We start from the raw sequence: 21,133 nt of genomic DNA, 5'->3' as shown, positions 1-21,133 counted from the left end.
TCCATATGAAAACTTCTCAAACAGGCCACGGGGCTCCCTGCAGGCGCAGCAACCTCTACACCAGCACAGAGCCTCTCCCTGCCATCTCTTCTCAGTTTATTCCTTCCCACACGGCGCCCCCTGTGGTTAACACCATACCTCGCTCTCTCCACATGCTCACACACACAAACACACACACACACACACACAAACACACAAACACACACACAAAATCAGCTTTACTGCCTCCCTTGGTCAGCCACCCACACCGAGTCACGAGGGACCAGTGCGTGGTTGGACCAGTGTATGAGACATTTTCTGGTGCGACATTTCACCGTGTGTACGCCGGTGTTGTGTACAGTGCGTATGAGTGTGTGCGCAGGTGTCCACGCATATGAGTGAGTGCAGTATTAGACTTGCTTTAGGATTCCTCAGTGCTCCTTATGGAGGCGGGTTGGAAATCCCTTAGTTTAGCAACAATGTGGTCTGGCCAGGCAGCGGCTCGCAGGGAGAGACACAGCGCTCACATTCATCTTCCTAAGCTGCAGCCAGCTGCCAACAACTGGAGAAAATACTGCAAGTCAGGAGGGTTTATGAGTATTTCCTCCTTCTTCTTTGCACATGCTGTCACTTTTTTGGACTGCGAATCAGTCTGGTCTGTTATTATTTTATTAACCTTCCATCACAGCCAATATGTCAGGCAGCAGTGATTAGACTGTGATCAAAGTTGTGAAATGACTTGTCTCAACACTGCTCTGGTATTTCCAGAGCTGACTGGCCCAGTGGAGGCAGTTTCAAGTCCGATTTCAGCTGCTGTCAGTTTCTTACACAAACCCCGCTTTCCTTGTTCTACTGCAGTCAGGACTAATAACAAAATGGTTGTCCAGCTGGTCTCAGGCCAGTTGGGTGTAAATCTTTGAAAATATACTTTTCAGTGCTCTCTGGTGGACAAACTATGAAACAAAGAAATTGTTGTGTGTATTTGAGAAAAGGACATTTGTGAGTGCCATTTTTAAAATGACCCTGAAACACATTTTGAGGGTTACGTTTTTGTACTATTTAGCAACATATGTCACATTACATAATAATTGTCACCAAGAGATGGCTTAGAGAAAAAGGCACATCTTACAATCTGAATACTGAACCCTTTAAAGAGCCAGAAAATGCTCTGACATTGACTGTAGACCAGGTTTTAGTTGGTCAATGATGTAATCGCTCTCTGCTGGCTCAAACTGCACAGAACTCACTGGCCATCAAAAATGCTGTGCTCTAAGGGTTGTCCTGGAATGCAATGAACACTGAGGAGCTTTGGTACACTTTTATTTTGTAGCCAACAAGGTTACAAGAACAAGTGTGGCCAACACATAATTGGACTTTATAAACACTTCAAAGGTCGGAAGTAACCTTTTATTTCTGTCTTTCTTGTTTACCATGCAGTAAATCTGAATGAATTTTACTTTAGCACTCATGGTTTTCATAAATAGAACAGAGCAACTGAATTGTGGAACCTAGATAACAATGTGTTGCATGTTCATATTCGCAAAAGCTTAAACATTTGACTATTTTGACACACAATGCTGATTAGAACTATGTTAACTCAAGTGGGTTGCTGGTGGGACAGGGTGGATTTTAGGTTTTAATATTGTGAAAGCCAGGACTTTGTTTTTTTTAAATCAGATGATTTGTACACATCAAATGAAATCATGGGTCAGTAATTTGTGACTAACCCATGTTTTCTGGAAGGCTGCCATCACATGACAAATGCGCAGTTCTAAGCACTTCCTGTAAGGAGGTTGGTCTGAGTCACTTAAAGGTACGTTGTCATCACAAATACTCTACGTTAAGTAGGTAACATCATTCATGGGGCACTAATAGGATACCATACTAACTATTGGGAGTGAGAGATGGTAGTGTTTTCATCATGCTTTGTAAGCCTTAAATTCTCATTTATTGTCTGAATTTGGCAACAAGGGTTTCATATTCCAAAAGCCAAGACTTTGTTAATTAAAATCAAACAAACCCCAAAATGACCAAAAACTGAGATGTTGACATAAATCCATGTTTATCTAGAAATAAGCTGTTATAACAGCCAACTGATTTTGATAAAGCTCCCCACATTTATGTAATTCCCTCAGGAATGTGGCCACATTTTTATCCCAACAGATATTTGCAAAATACAAAAATAACAGAATATATGTCACGCTGATATCAGTCACACTCTGCGTGTTGGAACAATAGTCACCAATGCTCACCATTGTGTCAGCGGAGAAAACAACAAACACATACTAGTTGTTGTCAGTGCTACTCAGCTGGACATGACACACAGCTCCCCATGACAGAGAACTTTACAGCACACATACACACACGCTGCAACTAGTCATAGCCTGTTGACCGCTGCGTCACTGTCACTGCTACAAGTTTTGCGCTCCAATTATAGCCCAGAATCAGGATTTGAGAAAACTGGATGCAACAAAAAGAAAGCTCTGAGAAAAAAAAGAGGAAAAGTATCTCCAGTTCTTCATGTAAGGATATATTCCCCAGAGTCCAACACCACGTCCAACACCACGACAGAAAAAAATGTATATCTATACTGTGTGCTGAGTTGGCAGTTGTTGTCAAAGACAGACTAGCCCGGATCATCTTTGTTTGTTCAAGCACCGGTAACTACAGCAAACAGAGAACCATGATTGGCATAACAGACAGACAGCAGAGGCAGTTCCCTCCAACCCTACAAATCCACTTCTACTGGATCCTATCCCAGCATGCACTGGGCCAGAGTTAGGGTACATCCCAGACAGTCTATCACAGGACTAGTGAGCTTCAACAAACACATCAGCGGTGTTAAAATTAGGAGCTGAATTCTGTACAGGGTGCACCCAATGATAGTGGAACCTGCTTTCTTTCCCAAAGGAGACAATAGAAGACACACATTTTAGAGTTTGATGAACACAGTGCTGACAAACCATATATATTTGGGAAACATTTCATGTTATGAAGCATATTGATAAGATTTAGGCATTAGCATTAGTACTCAAGCCAAAAGTGGTGGCTTTAGTTACTTGTTAAATGTTTAACTATAATCGTTCTGCTGTTCTCTGCCACTCACCAGGAAAAGAAAATGAATTGTTGTTCATTGTTGTCATGCATCGTAACTTTTCTCTTTTCATAAAAAGTTGCAATAGTATGCCCTCAATGTCAGTTTTTTCCCATTATATCAAAAGTGGTATAAATACTGTTTTTTGTCAAGCTATTGTATAAATCCTGGTATTGTAACAAGACTACCGTGAGATTAACAACATATGCAAGCTTCCATGCATCCTGCAATGACTTTTTCATTGGTCTAGTTTGAAACATGGATGTACTAGTCACTGATGACCAATCTAAAAGAAAAGAAAAGTAACTGATTACTCAAGTACATGAAGACTGCATGAGGGTTCTACATGAGGGAGTGATGGCTGTAATTGTTATAGCAGTGTATAGAGTATAGGCAAAATAATTTGGACATGATGAAGCAGTGTTTCTTCACCATATTGTACCAAGTGCCAGGCCTTGTTGTTTTTTGGTGATTTCCGTCTAGAACTGCAACTTCAACTTCAAGATGCAACCACTCGATTTGTCTGACACGCACTCTTCAGTTAATTTAGGGTTTTCAAATTGTGGTATATCATCATGTAGGCCTAAAGTACATGCAATTTCTACACAGAGAGGTTACATCCAGAAAAAATTGGTTTCGGCCGTGGACCTTTTTGTTGCCGTGTGACACTGCTAACAACTGAGTTTTCTTTTTGTGTCTCGCTGCACAGTGCTTTTAGTCCCTGACACTGTGTTCTTGTTTGCTTATTCTCAAAGCTTTATTAAACATTTCACACTTGAAAATGACTGCCAAGCCAAAAGTGAGACTGTATAATATGCAAACAAGGTCACAACTCGGATGACCTCATGGCATTGTGTGTAGGTTGTATCTGTCCTCCCCTACCTTTGGTTCACTCTGTTGGCCATTTCTGGCGCTTTCTCAAAGCTACCACAAACATGTCTCTTTTGTTCAGATTGAGTCATGTGCTTTCTCATCTCCTCACATCTCTTTCATCCATCCTTTAATCACTCACTGCCTCCCCTGCTGTCCACTGAGGGCTAACAAATGAATCCTTTCCTGCTCCGTGCCACACCACATTTCGTGACACAAATCACACCCATCCACACACATGCACAAATACGTGTTGGAGGTCTACCAAAATGGATTTTCCGTGGACAGCATCTCTGGACTGAAGCCACCAGCAGCCAATATTTTGTCCCAAACCTTTCACTTTGACCATCTGAATGTCAGAACATTCCAAAAATAGCCCTGAAATCACCAGTCCTCTCAACTTAAAGGTTAAAGATTTCTCACACAGCACAGGAGCTGTGTTCACACCGTGAGCCATGGACGTATAAATCACAGAATCCTGTTAGGATGTAATTAGAATATTAAGGCAGGGTTATTTATATCGGTTTTATTGAAATTACATGTCTTAAAAACTGCTCTTTGCAAATCTTTTGTGACAAAATTAATTTTCATGGATATTTGATTTTATGTTCTCAAAATTATTACTATTCACGGACACCGAGACTCTTAATTGAAACCAGAGTTATATTGATAAAAAACATTTAAAAACATGTGGTGTATCCTTTCATCCTTTAAATCAGATCAAAAGGTCACATTACAGTCAATAAAGGTTAAGCACTTACAATTGATTGTCCTATTGACACAGTAAAACAGATAATCAAGCTGTATGTTATCTGTCATAGCAGAGGTCGCCCACACTTACTGGGCAACATCTGATTTTGTATTATTAGCATCAGTCTGAAGGTCAATCTATTAATCTAACCATTCACCCCATGTGAACACAGGGCTACTTCTGGTGTCATGGCGGTGGAATTTATTAAAAAAGGAAATGTTCTTAAGTTACCAACAACCGCTTTACATTTTTCTTCAACACTAAGTTTTTACACAATAATTGATGTTTATTAGTTTAATCAACATTGTGCTAATACTGGGAACTGAAAAATAGAAAATGACCAGAAAATCATCACAGAAAATGATAAGGCAACTGCTCATGGCCCCCTGCCATGTTGACTGTAAATGTCATTAGTGAGGCTGCAACATCACTTGTTACTGATCGGTTAGGGTGAAACAAAACAGAACTCCTCACAAACAGAAATAATCATTATTAAACAAATCTGCAAAAACCTGCAAATGTCCCAAAAACAACTGTTTAAAAAAAAAAAACAAAAAAACAATTCTTCTTTTGTGTAACGTCTGTGTATGCCAAATATGGTATTGTTAAGGTTAAGGAATGACCGTATGGTATTGTTAAGGGAAGGGAATGATTGCAAGGTGTGGTAAAGGTTAGAGAATCATGGTACGGTACGGTGATGTTTAGGGAATGTTTGTAAGGTATGGTTAAGGTTAGTAAATTATCATAACGTATGGTAAAGGTTGGAGAATTATAGGAAGGCACGGTTAACGTTAACTTGGACAAAGTCATAGAAAGACCAGGGTTATGGTTGATAATAAGGCAAAGTGAATTGCAGGTCTGTGAGAGAATGCAAAGTCAGATGTGCTACATGTCCATCCGCCACCCTGACTTTTACACCCTTAACCATCTGTCTTGCTATTTAAAGGGCACATTACTTCCTGTAGTGACAGTGAACATTGGCACTGGAGGTAAATTTTGATGTGTCCTTTATGGATCTATAACTATGCATATCGGGCTGAGAAATTGGCCAATTTACATGATGTCAGGATAAATCAAACAAAGTGGCAATTCTTCACTCTGACAATCAAGCTATCTCTGCGGGGCACCATAGAAAAGCTGCACATGGTGGTTTTAATATATAGTTTCAATTTAAGGAATCAGACTTTTCTCTGTCCTCTCAGTGATAAGCTGCTGTGACAAAGAAAACTGCACAGTGTTCCCTTTGGTAAGTTGTATTTCCATTAACTTTATGCTTTAGGTACATAGGGCCATATGGGGAGAAGTTGAGCACAAGGCAAGGCTCCCACAATGCCTATGAGGAGGCAAACTCCACTTCTAGCCCCCATCAGCCGGACATGAGCCGAGCTCGAGTCCTGACAGAAGGTCTCAACCCTCCATCTGCCACTGGGCGGGACCTTCAGTCCCTCTGCAGAGGGGGAGTGAAAGAGGCTGGGAGACAGACTGTAATCTATGAACTCCTTGGTTAGTGAAGGTGCTGAGACCAAACAGGTCCAGCTGCGTACCGCCTGACCCAAGCAACAACTATCTGTCCTCATCAAGCCTGATCCATCTGAGACAACTCCCCCTCTCAGTTTGTCAGCCTCTTCACTCTCCTTTATTCCCCTCTCCCACTCTGTCTCCGTTTCTACTGTCTTGCATCCATTCATCACTCACAACTATCACCCCTTTCTTTCTCTCCTCGCTGCACAGCAGGCCATAATCGCCTGGCTCCCCGACCTATTTCCAAACAGAATCCATTATGTCTCCCCATCCTCTTTTTATCTTCATCCACCAATTCAATCCATCCAGTCACCCATCCAGCCAAATATTCAGCGACCGCTTGCCTCTTCCATTTGAGATCATCACATGGTTCCATAGCCACTCGTTCACTCTGAACCCAGGATTATCATCACAGAGACGCTGCGCCCGTGTGGGTTGAAGCACACAGAGAGAGAAGAAAAGCTATAATGCGTCCTTCTCTTTCTATCTCTCCACAAGCCAACAGTGGATGGTATATTTCTTTTTTATATTTCACACCTTAAGGCACAAACAGCCCACACCCTGCTGTTGAGCACCATAAGCGGGATTACATAAGTGCCATAACTAGCAGAGAGGAGGCTGGGGCGGCGAGGGGATATTAGCCGCTCTGGAGACTGGAGGAGGATAAGGCAGGAGATACCCACCGCAACATCTTCTCTGCTTGGTTGGCTTCCCACGACTGGCTCAGTGTCAGCCCACTATCAGCCTGGGGAGGGAGAGATCGGGAGGCAGCGATGGTGGCTCAGAAGAGAAGGAGGAGGAGGACTGAGAGAATAAGACCACAGGCTGATTAGGAGAAGCGACAGAGAGAAGCAGAGGAAGGAGGGAGATGGTGGATAGGTTAGAGGGAGAAAAGGGAGCCAAGAAATGTTCCATCCCTCTGGCCATAGTCCTGACGAAGCCAGGATAGAGATGTCAGGCCACATCCTGTCTGCCGAGGAAAAGGGAGGGGAGCCGAGATCAAGCAGCAGACAATTAGACCTCGAGCCACAGGCCCTTATTCCATTGTATTTCTGCCTCTCTCCTTCCATCTTCCTCTTTTGTCTCTCTTTACATCGCCAACCCCCCCTTCCTGTTCTGAGCATCCCCAAAGCGATCCAATATCAGCACTTGATTCTCCTATATTTCCTTAGGCTTCCCGGAAGGCCGATCGAGTGTCCCTCCCCGGACCACAGAGAGATGGAATATGGTGCCGACCTCTCAAGGTCACCAAGCTCGCTTCCATCAGATGAAACCTTAAACCTTCCATTTGCCTCTTTCTGTCCCTCTTTCTCTCCTCTACTTCATCCAAAGCACTCCACTTGCTTTTAAGCCAATGTCACACAATTATCCTCCCTTTACACAAATCATACACATTTTCACTGGCTTGATTGCTACTGAAGATGCCATTTCTCTGTCATTTTGCTGAGAGCACGCTAAAGCTCCAAAAGGGTGACCTTCGGAGGTCAGACCAAACAAAAATAAATCTATTTTTCCCATAGTCTCTTGAAGGCATGGCTTGTTTTCCCCTCTTGTTTTACAGAAAGGCAGAGATAATCATTAATCTTTGCCTTTACGTGCTTTTGGAAACTGTGCAGTTGATATATGAACTATGATGTAATCCCATTTTTTTTTTCAGTTAAATAACCATAAAAGCATTCATACTCACCATTTATCTCAGTATTTTTTCCACTCTCTCTGACGCTGGGTAAACAGTTTTCCAGGTAAACTCCATTGTGATAACAGCTATCCCCCTCACTGAGCAGCGGCGGCGGCTCCCAGCACAAACACGGAGTCTGCATGATGCCGCATGGCCTGTTAGACGTACTGGAGGCCAGGCAGTCCTCCAGCCACTGGCACAGCATCTGACAGGCCGCCATGCTGGGGTTGCGCTTCCCCACCACCAGGTACTCTGTTTTGAAATCCCCGTCCCCATCCGTGATGGCCTTTCCCGCCCGAGGAGGTCCCTTCCTCATTTGGAGGAACTGCTTTCCGGCCTCTAGGAAGGCCACCGGGGCAGAGGTATCGCACAGTCTCACCACCTCATCGAAGCTCTCCATTCCCAGATAAGTGCGTGTAGTCTCCAAGAAGGAGTCATACTGAAAGGTGCGGATCTGTGACGGCACGCAGTCCTCAGTAGGTTTGGTGACCTTGATGAAGATGGTGTAGCGCCGTGGATCGGGATTCTGCAAGGTCCAAGAACAAGGCATGGTTGGGAATACTGATGATGACAGGAAGAAGCCAAAGAAGCGGCTCTGGACTAAGGTGGAGCAGGAGTCAGATTCTGGGCCTGAGGGGGCTGCGTGGCAACAACCCTCCATTAGCAGCAGGGGAGTGAAATACAAGAGCAGCACTGGGAGAGGCCACCTCGATTGGCCAGGAATCCGAGAAACAATGCTTGTCATGGTTTGCAGGTGAGGAGAAGGAGAAGGTGTCTTAGGCTGGTTTCTGGCTTTGGAGGACTTAACTTCCAGCTGTGCGGGGCAAAGGAAGAGGAGCAGGGGGAGGAGGAGAAGGATGTGGTGGTGGAGGAGGAGGGGGGAGGGAGGTTGCTCTCAAAGATCCAGCGATCGGCCCATGGCTGCATCAGTCTGCCTGGAGATTCACAAGAACCTGTGAAATGGAACAGACAAGATAGGAATTAGACTTCGTATCTCATCAGACAACGGAATGGGATTACACTGATTCTATTTATCTCTGCAATGAGAAATCAATCTATCAGCTGTTATTGTTTGCTCTGTAAACCGAGCGACTGCAGCGACTCGAGGGCTCTGGAGAACGCCGAGTTGAGACAAAGCAGATGGAGGGAGGGAGCCAGTGGTTTAGTTAAGTTTTTCTTCATTGCGCAAGTTCAGGTTGGTCTTTTCCTGAGAGACAACTGTTTTCCTCACGTCTGCTCTCATATTTCATCTGCCAGCTCATTAATTTGTCCAATTATAAGACTATTAATTACCAAAAAGGCAACACCTGCAGCCATTCATTACTCCACTTTATCAAGGACAAGACACAGACAGCAATGCCATGATCAATAGTCCTCTTTGTTTTTGCTTATTAAAGCCAAAACAATTAGCTAATGTTTTGCCTTTAAATACACATTCATTCATGATTGCATTGTTTTTCACTTTTTCTCCTATTACATGTCTCTTTTAGATTATGTGCAGGGCCGCTTTCCCTTCAGTGCCTTTGCTGTTTTAAGTTTTTATAATCAGTGTTCCTTTATTGAAGCACTGTGACGTGGAAAATAGGTTTAGGATGGTAAACAATATCATTCAAATACAAACTCCTTGTCTGCTCTTGAATAAGAATTTTAAAGTTTTCATCTGAATGCACTGACTGATTTGAGATGCGTGCTTTTTTGGGAGAAATTGTTGCGTGTTGTTAACGTTATTGTATGAGAAACAAAAGATGCCATCCTGACGAATACTTACAAGGACACGAGCATGTTAAGTGCTGGTTGTAATGAAAAGGAACAGAATATCATGAGAGGCACACTGTAATGAAAATTCCAATTAAATACACCACAGCACAGCTAAACTGATAAAAGGTTTGGCAAAGTGATAGGTAGAAACTGAGTTAGATTGTTTCCAAATAAAATGGACATTAAAATACAATGTATTTATTTTTTTAAAACTGTATTATATTATATACTGTATCAATATTTTTTGTATTAACAATAAATTAAAAACAAAAGGTCCCTCACAGGACTGAACCCACAGAGAATTATCACAAACTTTGCAGTTCTACTGAGGTCTGCAAAGCATTTCAGAAACTTTCAGCTGTTTTTTGGGGGGGTTTTTTTGGCCTCATAGTCCAGAATTTCACAATTTTCTTTTAGTGTGATTGCTCTCTTTTTCATGAGTTCAGATGAGGACCCAAATGCAGAGCAAAAAGGGCAGACTGAGCTTAGATGCTGACAAAAATGTCCAAAAACAAGTAGGTAACAAAAACACAAATGCAAATGAAACAAATCAAAAACTAAACTGAAACCAACCAAGATCACAAGGAAGAACTCAGGGGTGAAGACAGCAGCAAACACAGTGGAGGAAACAGGGACAATCACAGACAAACTTAAGAGGAACAAAGGGAAAGACTCAGAGTGTATATTCACAGGGAGCCAATCAGGAGAATGACACACAGCTGGGGGAGGGGGACACAGGAAGCACTGGGATTGGCTAACAATCGAAGGTATGGGAGGGAACACAAGGGTGGAGCAAACAAGACTAAAACAGAGCAGGTGTGACAGAAAAACAGGAAGGAAACAGATAAAGGCAGGAAGAACTATTGCTGCCTTCAGGTGCTCCTTGGAAACCGTAAGGACAGATGAGCCACTAGGTCCACTGAGCCTTCCTACCTAGTGAGACAGCTGTAGGACGTATTCCTCATTTTATATTTAGCCTTCTTGATAGCAGTAGTTCCCTTTTTTTGTAATGAAATGGTGTAAGTCACCACTCAATTTTGTAGGCTTCTTGATATTTGTAAATATTGTCATGTTTTTGTATTGTTTTCGCTTTTGAAAATGTTATTTATATATTGTAAAATAATGAGAGGTGATGCTGATCATTTGTCATGTGACTCATGCATAGCTATTTAGCACACCTGCGAATGCTCATGTAATTTCACTGAGCGAACCTGAAAAAGCCGCAGGCGAAACGCGTCCCTCGCTCTGAATAAATCACAGCAAAGTCAATCAGTATGCTGCGGTCTACTTTGTTTTCCAGGGAATTACGATCTGTTTAATGCCCTATCATGAGCTCTTATAATCTTATCATATATAATTATTTCTACTGATGCCAACATTTTTTTTAAAGTAAATATTTTCATTAAAACACAATAATTTATTTCCTAATCACTAAAAACATGACTGAAAGTAATGGTAGATATTAAACAACATTTAAGTGTGAAAATGAAATAATTTTTGAAACACAAAAGAAGCATTTTCTTCAATATTTAGGACATTTCATCAAATTAGAAGCAATAAAAGCAAAACCAGTTCTGTTAAAAACATTGTCGCCTCGTCTTTCCACCAAATACTGAACGTATTGATAGAGACTTGTTAAGGATTGTTAAGGAGTCTTGATAATGTATCAATATCAATAAAAAATACAGATCCCCGTCCCTAGTTCCCTAGTGGGAATTTAGTATTCTTAATTTTTCATATGGTGTTTTATTGTGTCTGGGTTTTTAAAAAATATATTTTTTATAAAGTATAAGATTTGGAACCAACCCTTTTTTTAATTTAATTTAATTTAATTCATTTCTGGAGCATCACTATACCCTTGGACCACTACAGATGAAAATTAGCTTTTAGCTCTATCTGGCAAAATGCATGTGTGCAAATGCATGCATTGTCTGCTTAATAAATAAATAAATACATAGATTAATAATCATAACGGTTCAAGGGGTAGGGTTCTTGTTCCACTGATTCCAAAATATAAAGTGTCTCTCAGTCAGTCTTCTTAACTGAAACAAACCCTAAGTTTAGTTCCACAAATTTAAATGACAACAAGGCAAATATGGCGGTAACTGTGGTGACAGACACCACTGAATCCCTGTCTGGTTCCTTGCTATAGATTTCAAATGCAGAGAACCTGATGGTCTGCAGTGTAGCCAAGGACACCCGCACAGTGAAGCCTCCCAGTGATCAATCATAATAATCTGTGGGCCCGACAGACAGAGAGAGAAATACAAGGGGAAATAATTGTGTATGTGTAAATGCATGTGTTTCTGTGCGGGAGCACAAGGGTGGGATGGAGTTAAAGAAACGTTGTCAGAAGCAATAAAACAACTGAAAATCCTTCTAAAGCAGGCCTTGAGGGAAAAGTACACTGTATCGTCTCTGTAATTTCCATTCCAAGCACGTTTAATTAAGCAAACTTTAATCAAACTGGGCATCTGGGCTTGTCAACAGCAGCATTCAGTTTTCCTTCACTGATAACAATAAAGTTCATTCAGGGCGCCACAGCAAACAGCTCCAGAACCTCACATATCTCAGATCAGAACAGTAAATAAATATGATATTATGTTTTCAATCAAAGAAACATTGTATGTTTTTATATGTTTGTTTTGTTTTGTTTTTTGTGTTCCTTTGCTCCTTTCCTTTTATATGACAAAAGTCCTCTTTTAAACCAGGAAACAGACTTTAGGATTAATAGTACCTAAATATTTTACACTACACACACACACAAACACACACACACACACAAAACACACACACACACACACACACACACACACACACACACACACACAAATCCACCCACAGGTTGGCTTCAGAGTGCCATTAAATTGGCCAAGGAGGAACTGTCAAAAGGTTAACTTAAAAATAAGACAAAGATAGTAATTTTTATTGCCAGAATTATTTCCTTCAGAATTAACATAAAAAAACAAACCTCAAATGAAGGCGCACTATTCCAATGAACAGTTACAATAGAATACCACCACACCAAACATGACACATCATCAGATAGAGACAGACATTTTTGGCTATATAACCTAACCTTTACTTAGATGCAGTGCCAAAAAAATATATATCTGGAACCAATAAAAGATCAAAAATGTGAGCTGAGGAAGTATGACCCTGAATAAATAAAATTTGGATTCATAGTTTATTTAAATCATTACAGTTGACAGTGGCTTTACCCATATTTACATTTTTTTTAATGTTATGTGTTTTGTTTCGTTTTTTATTTGGGAAGGTGGCCCTTGACAATTGTTTAACAATTACAAGATTGCATTGAGACACAAAAGGTTGAGAGCCCATGTATTAACCAACTTAACCCTTTGAAACCTGGACTGACATCAGTTTTCTATGTGCTGCACTCAGATGCCTTTCACAAGCTATTTAACCCTTTGAAACTGGTAAATTAGCAAAATGGTTTGATTTCTTTAAAAAACATGAGGAGAAAATGCATACAACACGAGGAGAAAATGCAAAAAGCATCTTGTCAAGGAATGTCTCACAAATGTCATGTAAATTGGTAAAAGGTGACAAGAAAATGACATTGAAATTTGCATGAAAAAAGGGGAGACACACTCCATGGGAAAAGTATATTTGGGTTTAGAAAACAGCCGCTATCACAGTACCCACAGTTTACATTTCTAAAGAGTCCGAAAAGAGCAAGATTTTGCAGAAAGCACAGAGGGAAAAGTCACTGAAAATTTAAAGTCCCAAACGTCTTTGTAAACCACAAACACTTTGTAAAAAGCAAAATTGTGTCTTTTCTGTTAATGAATTGATATTCGGGAGTGAGAGTAGCTAACATGCCTCCAGAGACCAGCCGGCTCTACAGTCTTGTCCAGGGGAATACAGTAAAAAATGTTGCCTTACAACAATGGAGCCCCTCCTTTGTGAAGTTGAAATAACCCGCAGTTTAATGCAGAGGTGTCAATTCTCAAAACCCTAATCTATGGCAAAGACCCTGTATCCAACATCACTTACTACCAAAAGACTTTTCTTCAGGTACAGTGATTCACCCTGTCTCACTGTATCTCAGTCCGCCTCACGTCTCATTCTACCTCATCCTATTTCACATTGCCTCGTCCTGGCAGCTCTCTTACTTCACCTCGCACCAAAAAAGCGTCCGGGGAGAACTGCCGAGGCCTCTTTCACCAGACAAGCCTGACAGTAATGAAATGAATAGAGCTTTAACAGAGGATAAAGAGCCGCTCTTTATTGACAGCTCTGCCTCATTTATCTCCAGACACGCCCCACCCCTCTCCTCCTCCTCCCCGCACCTCCTCCTCCTCCTAACCTGCGGAGAGGGAGTCTGATCGCCCAACATGCAGCGCTCTATTGGAGCTTCCTGTTCATGTCAAGCCTCCCCTCATTACTATCACCGAGCACTGCCCCCCTGCCTCCTTACCTCCGACCTTGTAACAAACACACACACACACACTCACACACACGCACACAGACACCTCCACGTCCTCTATCGATCTATCATGTTTCAGATGCTAACAGATGGAGAGCAGCTATTAACACACTTTCATCTCCTCTGCAGCGGAGGAGAATAGGATATGGCAGCCAAACAAGAGATTTGAGCCAGAGCCACATGGTTCCAGTCTGCCGAATGAAAGCTGACCCAAAGATTAAACTTGATGTTCGCTGTCAATTAATCAATGCGACTCTGTGAAGCTCTGCTGTTATGTGTTGTATTATGGTTTTTGAAAGGCGATCAGGCACTGAGGGCTGCAGGATCACAGCTCACCAAAAAAGAACACTGAGCACTGATGATTCCAGGCTTTTTGTTATTTATTATATATCTATATATCTATCTATATATATATATATATATATATATATATATACATATATATATATATATATATATACCATATATTTGAATCCTCCTCTTTTAGTCCCAAAGCAAGGGTCACAGTCCAAAAACATTGGTGCAATCTGATAGCATCTGTTATTGGACTCCAGAAGTACTCAACTTGCTTTGCCTAAGGCCACTTTTGCAAATTACAAGTAAAAATGAAGAATACATTATTATTAATAATAATAACTATAATTATAATAACAGCTTTACTTATATAGTACATTTAAAAAAACAGTTAATAAAGACAGTTGATAAAGAAAGCAAAGCAGATGCAATAAACCCTGATAGAACAATATAAGTTAGTCAATAATGCCAAACAAAGGTCAGACGAGAGTTAAGGTAAAATTAAACAAGAGATTAGATGCAAAAACATGTTAAAAAAATACAATAACAAAATAAAGGCAGTAAACACAGAACATTAATGATAATTATAAAAAAAATAAGCAGGATCAAGAATAAAAAGATACATTAAATGATAAAATTAAAAGACAAACTCAAACTTAATTGCAAACACTGGTAATTTTTATCAGATAAAATGCAGAAACAAGGCAAATCTTTGCAACAGCCCTGCACAGGTCAGGAATAAGCAGGGGTGTTTCTAGGATTTGAGGACACTCAGGGCTTAGCCCAGACCTCTATCGAGGGGTCAGGTGGATCCACCGCTTGCGCTTTTAAAAACAATCTATAAACAAGCTATACTTTGATGCTCTTAAAGCACTCTGAAACCTCGTTTACCTTCAGAGAACAAAATATAATGTCTGGTGTGCATCAATTTATTTTCATTGGGAAACAGACAATGGTTGTCCGGCACCCTACGAGGGCCAGATTTGGCTCTTGGCCTTAAGCTGGATAGGCATTTGATCTTCCCTGACTGATAAATGGCCATTTCTTTAAAACTCCACATCGGTTTGTAACACAGGCGCTCTGTTATTCATTTGTAGTCACCAGGGCCAAATAACCCTGATGACATCGTTAATGGAATTTTCTCACATTTAGAGGACAAGCTGAGTCATTCTGCCAGTGAGGAGTAAACTGTTTTTCAAGAAGTATTCACCACTAGTGAAATGGTCTTCATGAAACTAAGCTGTCTATGCAGTAGAAACACACAAATACTTTTTTAAAGTGGTGCTACATGACCAGAGAAAACAGAAAAAAGAGACTGTGGCCTTTACTTTGGCTCAAGAGGTAAAATAAAAAAGACATGGAGATCTGGGCACTGGTAAGATGGAGGGAAGTTTACTGCACATCATTGGTTGTAAATTGGCAAGGTATCCATTTTAAGTGCTCAAATCTATTGATTCTCCCTATAGATCCCCCATAGAATAATGCTTAGAGGTATACCAATGAATGTTTATATTGTTTTTATCTGCGTTGGTGTACATCTGCCAAAACATACTGCAAGAATCAACTGTAGTGCAGAGACGCCAAAAACATGTTTGAGGTAATTTTGGAACAATGTTCCAAAGTTTGTCAACCAGAAAGCAATGGCAAGTGGATTTTTCAGCTATCAAAATCTCTGCTGAGTAAATACATTGGTTGCAATTTTCAACAAGCAAATTTAAAGCTGCAATAATCAATGTACAGTATTTTATATTAACCATAGATGAAAGGACTATGAGAAACGTGATGAGCCTACAGAGATATATCACCAGTCTATGCAGTTCCCCTCAGCCCAGAGCTATTTAGCCTCTTTTAGTTTGTTGTTTTGGTTTTCCAGCTCACAAACTCACTCTCAACAACCGTATTCTCAAGTCTGCATCTGCTCCCGGACATAGTGGAGCATTTACCAGCTGAAGATACAGATATTTAATCAGGAGTTGCTGGAGAACAAAATAGAGTTGTATGAGAATAAAAACTGGACTTTCAATAACCTCTTTCATCAAGCGGCCAGAAACAAAACTCCAAATGAATGAAAATGCTGCTCTGCGAGCTAGACATATAAATGGGTAAAAGCGTTAAAACGTGATATTATGCTGGATGTTGTGGTTTCAGCTGCCTCCACTGCCTCCAAGTGGCCAGACCTGAATTCAGCCTTAGGCCGCATTCAGTTACTTTGTCATCAGTGTGTTCCCACCCTGTCTGACACAGGGACAAATCATTTCATTCAGTGTGGGAGCTGCCAATTTTCTTGGTGGTGGTCCTGTTTGTTTACCACATGGCTGTGTTCATAATTTATTAACAGTATACAGGTAGAATCTTTTATATATATTGGTATATGAAGCTGCTGTCAGTATACCCGGCTGCCTTGGCACATTCATATTGAGTGTGAGTGAGGAAGTTCTTCACTGGGTGGAAATTTTAGTATTCTGTAGCTGCGGAATTATTCATTCCTTTCAGCCTGTGGCTGAAACAGCAAGCAATTAAAAGAACAAAGGTGTTGCATTAGCCAGCAGCCTAGAAGCATGAATCCATGTAAACATGCCCAACAGGCTGGCTCTGTGAACGAGTCAGAACAATGGCCCAATCACAGAGAAGCAACAGTGCCTCAGACAGAGATGTAGAGGGAGAGAGAGATAGAGACGGAGACAAAGAGAGCACTGATGAGAAAATGATAGAGTCACATGGAGCATCACTTCTCACATCAGCAGCACAGGGATTACAGGCTGATTAGCAGAGTAACACAGGGACCTGCTGCCACACTCTGCCGTATAAACTACAAGGCAAAAAGCCACGGGGCTGCGAGACACAGACGGATTCCCTCTTCTCTGAAGTACAAATTGTGTAAAATTGCTCCTCTGTGTCATCAAATCCTTTCTCAGGCTAAATAATTTGGCAGAGACATCAGTTACAGCAGTTTGTGGTGCTGGACTTTGATCGTGGAGGCTGTTGGGTCCCTGCGTATGATGCTCAGGTGGGCAATCAGAAACACAGGAGGAGAAACAAGAAGAGAGAGAGTGATAGAAAAGAGAGGGATTACCTTTTTGTTTAAAATCCAATATGTTCCAGTAAATCACCAGTCCCCACAGTGAATACGTGACCACTGTATCGTGACTAACATGTCCTTGCTTGGATTATATGTATTGAAGATGATAGCCATTGGCTTTTGAAGGTTATATGCTATTTTTTGTCACACTCTTAGTAAAGAAACAACCACTGTGTCACTTTAAACCTACCATTGAATTGTGTGGCTTGGCAACCTTGACGAATACAAACTTGGGATTCAGGTGATCATTCATCCCATTTGGGTTTCCAACACATTCATTTATTAGTGGCAGACTGCCACAATTTCAGCAACATATAGATTTTATAGTTTTGGAGCTGCAACTCTCTTTTGCCGCAGCATATTCTGGGCACAGATGGAGCAGCAGAGCACCAAGCGCAGGGAGACTGTTAATTCATATAGAAATACAACACTCTATTTCTTAGAACTACAGTGCTGACTTAAATCTGTTGTTTTTCCAGCAACAAAAAGTTTGCTTTCACTCAAATCTGCAGCAGCAGCAGCTCCTCTAATACATCAATCTGATCTGTTCAGCTTTGATCAATCCAACAAAAAACTCAATGAAAAGAAGTCTTGAGCATGAGTGCCGCTTAGTTCTCCACCTTGTGGCACAGATTCAAAAAACTGCTCCTGCACTTTGCTCATGGACTCACAGGAAAACTAACCGTTCATTAACACATATAACACTAGAACGCTCTGGTTCTTCAAACAACAGCGCTCTCATTTCAGTGTTGTCTACTGTTTTTCTATTGTAACTAATGGTTGTGTTTCCATGGAAATTGCACACCGCACAGTCCAGCACTATTTAATGACAGCAACAGAAAGTTTGCTTTCACTCACATCTGCAGCATCAGCTCTTCTAATCCATCCATCAGATCTGTTCAGCTTCAATCAATCTAACCACAGACTGACTGACAGGAAGTCTTGAGCATGATTGTTTTTCCACTCTGCTATTTAAAACTCAGCAAACTGCTGCTGAGGAAAAAAACAGGGTTTCACCTGTGCTTTGTTTGTGGACCCACAAACACCAGAGAGGGGACACAGAATGATCTCAAAGGGACACAGGTGACTTCAAATGAAGCTACAGAGATATGAGGAGGTGAAACCTAAATACTAAATACACACAAGTAGAATACTCAACTATAATGAAGGAAAACAACAAAGACACAAAGTGTTAAATAGATTTTCTATGAAATATTCCTTTAGCAATGACGTTTTTTTTTAGCAGGTTTTCTAAAAAACTACTGACAGTTTTTTTGAGAAACTAGTTGGAAGGATGTTGTATGAAGAAAGGAAGAACCTATAACATTTTGAAACAGATCTGAAAGACGTGGCAGATACACAAATTACATTTCACATTGGTTAACATTTTTACAAAAAAGTATTTGGCCATTCAGTTCTTAAAGGGTTTGTCCACCCTATTTTCATTCCAATGCCACCACTTTGTCACTGCTTTTGCAGTAAGTGTGCAATAACAAAAGGCAACTTCCCTTGTACATGATATAATGCTGGAAGGCGTCAGCTGAGAACGTAACAGGACAGAACTGTGCAGCTATTATACACCAACATCACCAACATGTGATGAGTTAGGATGACAGCATGTTGGTCTGTCAGGTGGGTATGAATGCATTTCATCAATAACAGTCCTTTCTCTAAATTTAGTGAAGTTGCGTATTGTCCATTCCTCTTGCATGAAAATCATCTTCAGTCAACCCATTAAAACCCTTTTTCCTCCTCTTCCAAAATACACAAATGGAATCCTGGATTGACCCAAGCTAGGAAGGTTAATGGAGAAACACGCTGGAAGACACACGGCAGGAGCTTTTCTCGACAAACTGCTGCTGTTCCTGTACAGCTGCACCCTGATGGCTGCAACAACAAAACCTGCGACGTCTTGCAAGGCTCCAAAATTAAACAGATAATCATCTGTCTATGCTGATGAATGTGTTTACCGTGGTAAATGTCAAAGCCTTTCTAATAAGCAGAGGGAAGATGGCACACACACACACACACACATGCACACCATTATTCGGATACAAGTTTCATTACACATCCCACAGAGCTCAATGGGAAGTCTTACAAGGAAAGTGGGAGATGTTTAATTGATGAGAACTGACTCAGAATAAAGTGAAAAAGTAATGAATTGTAAAACAAAATAAAATTAAAAAATAATGCTATGTACAATTAAAAAACAAACATATTCTATCTCATGCCAAAGAATGAGTATGTGGCCATGTAGATACAGCTTCTTAGTGTTATGTCTGTGGAGACTGAGCCCAGTAAGCCTACCAGACGTGTGTCAATACAGAAATTATACCAGCACTGTGTGGGAGGAATTGACTTTACAGTCCAAAACTCTGCAGTGCAACCTTGCACTAAGGAGGGAATAACCCACCTAAAAGCAGCACTCGAACGGCTTCAAACCATCCAGCAGTAGTTTGTATGCTGTGTCACAGGTCTTTCCACTGTTACGGCAATACAGAATTTGCAGCCCAACTATGTTGAGCTTCAAATTGGGGCCCATGTGGGAAGTAAACCAGAAATTGGGCCCTATATGGGACTGTCCATGGGTCCGAAAATGGCCCAATTCTGACTGCCTATATCGGTGGGTTTATGCAAGTGGGCCCCACATGAGTTATGCAGGGGCTACCCGGGTATCTGGTAAGTATGGGCCAAAAACAGGAATTTTAATTGGGCCCACTTGGGTATGTGGCCAGTTGGGGTGGGACCACTATGGGACCCGTGGGCCCATTTATAAGCCCCACATAAAAATGTTGGCCAGCAGGAAGAACAGAACACTAGTAGATTTTAGAATTTAAAAAAATAATTTATAGTAATTGCACCAAATATTAGAACAAAATACATTGGTTGGCTGCTACATTTTTAGAACCCATAATATAAAATTGTTGGAAAATTTAGAAATAAAAACCTTACATAAGGAAAAAAGGTAACGCCTGCCTTCTTATTCCATGCCACACAAGTTTATTCAAGACATTTTGATCCTACTTGAATCTTTGTCAGGTCAAAATGTTTGAAAAGATAAAACCATACCCATATTAATACATAACACACAGCAATAGGCTGACAAGTTCTGTGATGGCAAGTGTGCTTAACCATTTGAGCCACTCAGGGTGGTAATACAATTGACAATCAACAATTACATAAATTACATAGAAAATACATAGAAAAAGTACAGAGGAAGAGAAAAAAATGGTGATATCAAGCCAAATTACAAAACATCAAACATATCTCAATTGATAAAAAATGTATATCTAGATTCTTGAATAAACTTGAGTAAGTGTTCAGGTGTTACCTTTTTTTCCCCATGTATGCTGTTTTTTACAGCCCTGCACCTATGTTAGGTGTGTTTAATTACCCGGTTTCAAAATAAAAAAAAACTTAAACATATCCTTAAGCTGTTTTTGAACACTGGCACTATGGAGCATTGTTTGTATAGTTAGTATGTACATGTACACAAACTACCATGCAAATGACAAAATACACATTCTTACTGCAAAGTATGGTCAAACAAATGTGATGCAGAGGAGGATTTTATCAACTGTAAATGGTAATTCAAAGATCAAACACTTCTGTCAAAGACTGCTCATATCTTTCAAAGGAAAAGGAGCTAGTGACCA

The 21,133-nt window shown here is 40.7% G+C and overlaps 1 protein-coding gene across 13 annotated transcripts in view; it reads right to left on the bottom strand.

The window, feature by feature from the left end:
- adgrb1a (adhesion G protein-coupled receptor B1a) overlaps positions 1-21,133 on the bottom strand; it is a 189,393-nt gene that overhangs the window by 130,617 nt on the left and 37,643 nt on the right. For 12 of the 13 annotated variants that reach the window (XM_088084965.1, XM_088084972.1, XM_088084973.1 and 9 more), the window contains exon 2: positions 7,903-8,846. In XM_088084965.1, coding sequence (XP_087941091.1) covers positions 7,903-8,638 — 736 coding nt within the window. In that variant the 5' untranslated portion in view covers positions 8,639-8,846. Of the gene's footprint in view, positions 1-7,902; positions 8,847-10,224; positions 10,342-21,133 lie in introns of those variants that run through there. The other variant, XM_088084963.1, reaches the window with a different exon arrangement.

The sequence above is a fragment of the Plectropomus leopardus genome, chromosome 11, assembly GCF_026936395.1.
Source record: "Plectropomus leopardus strain MGB_pleo_1.0 chromosome 11, ASM2693639v1, whole genome shotgun sequence".
NCBI classification, from domain to species: Eukaryota; Metazoa; Chordata; class Actinopteri; order Perciformes; family Serranidae; genus Plectropomus; species Plectropomus leopardus.
This window is presented reverse-complemented; position numbering and strand designations above follow the sequence as displayed.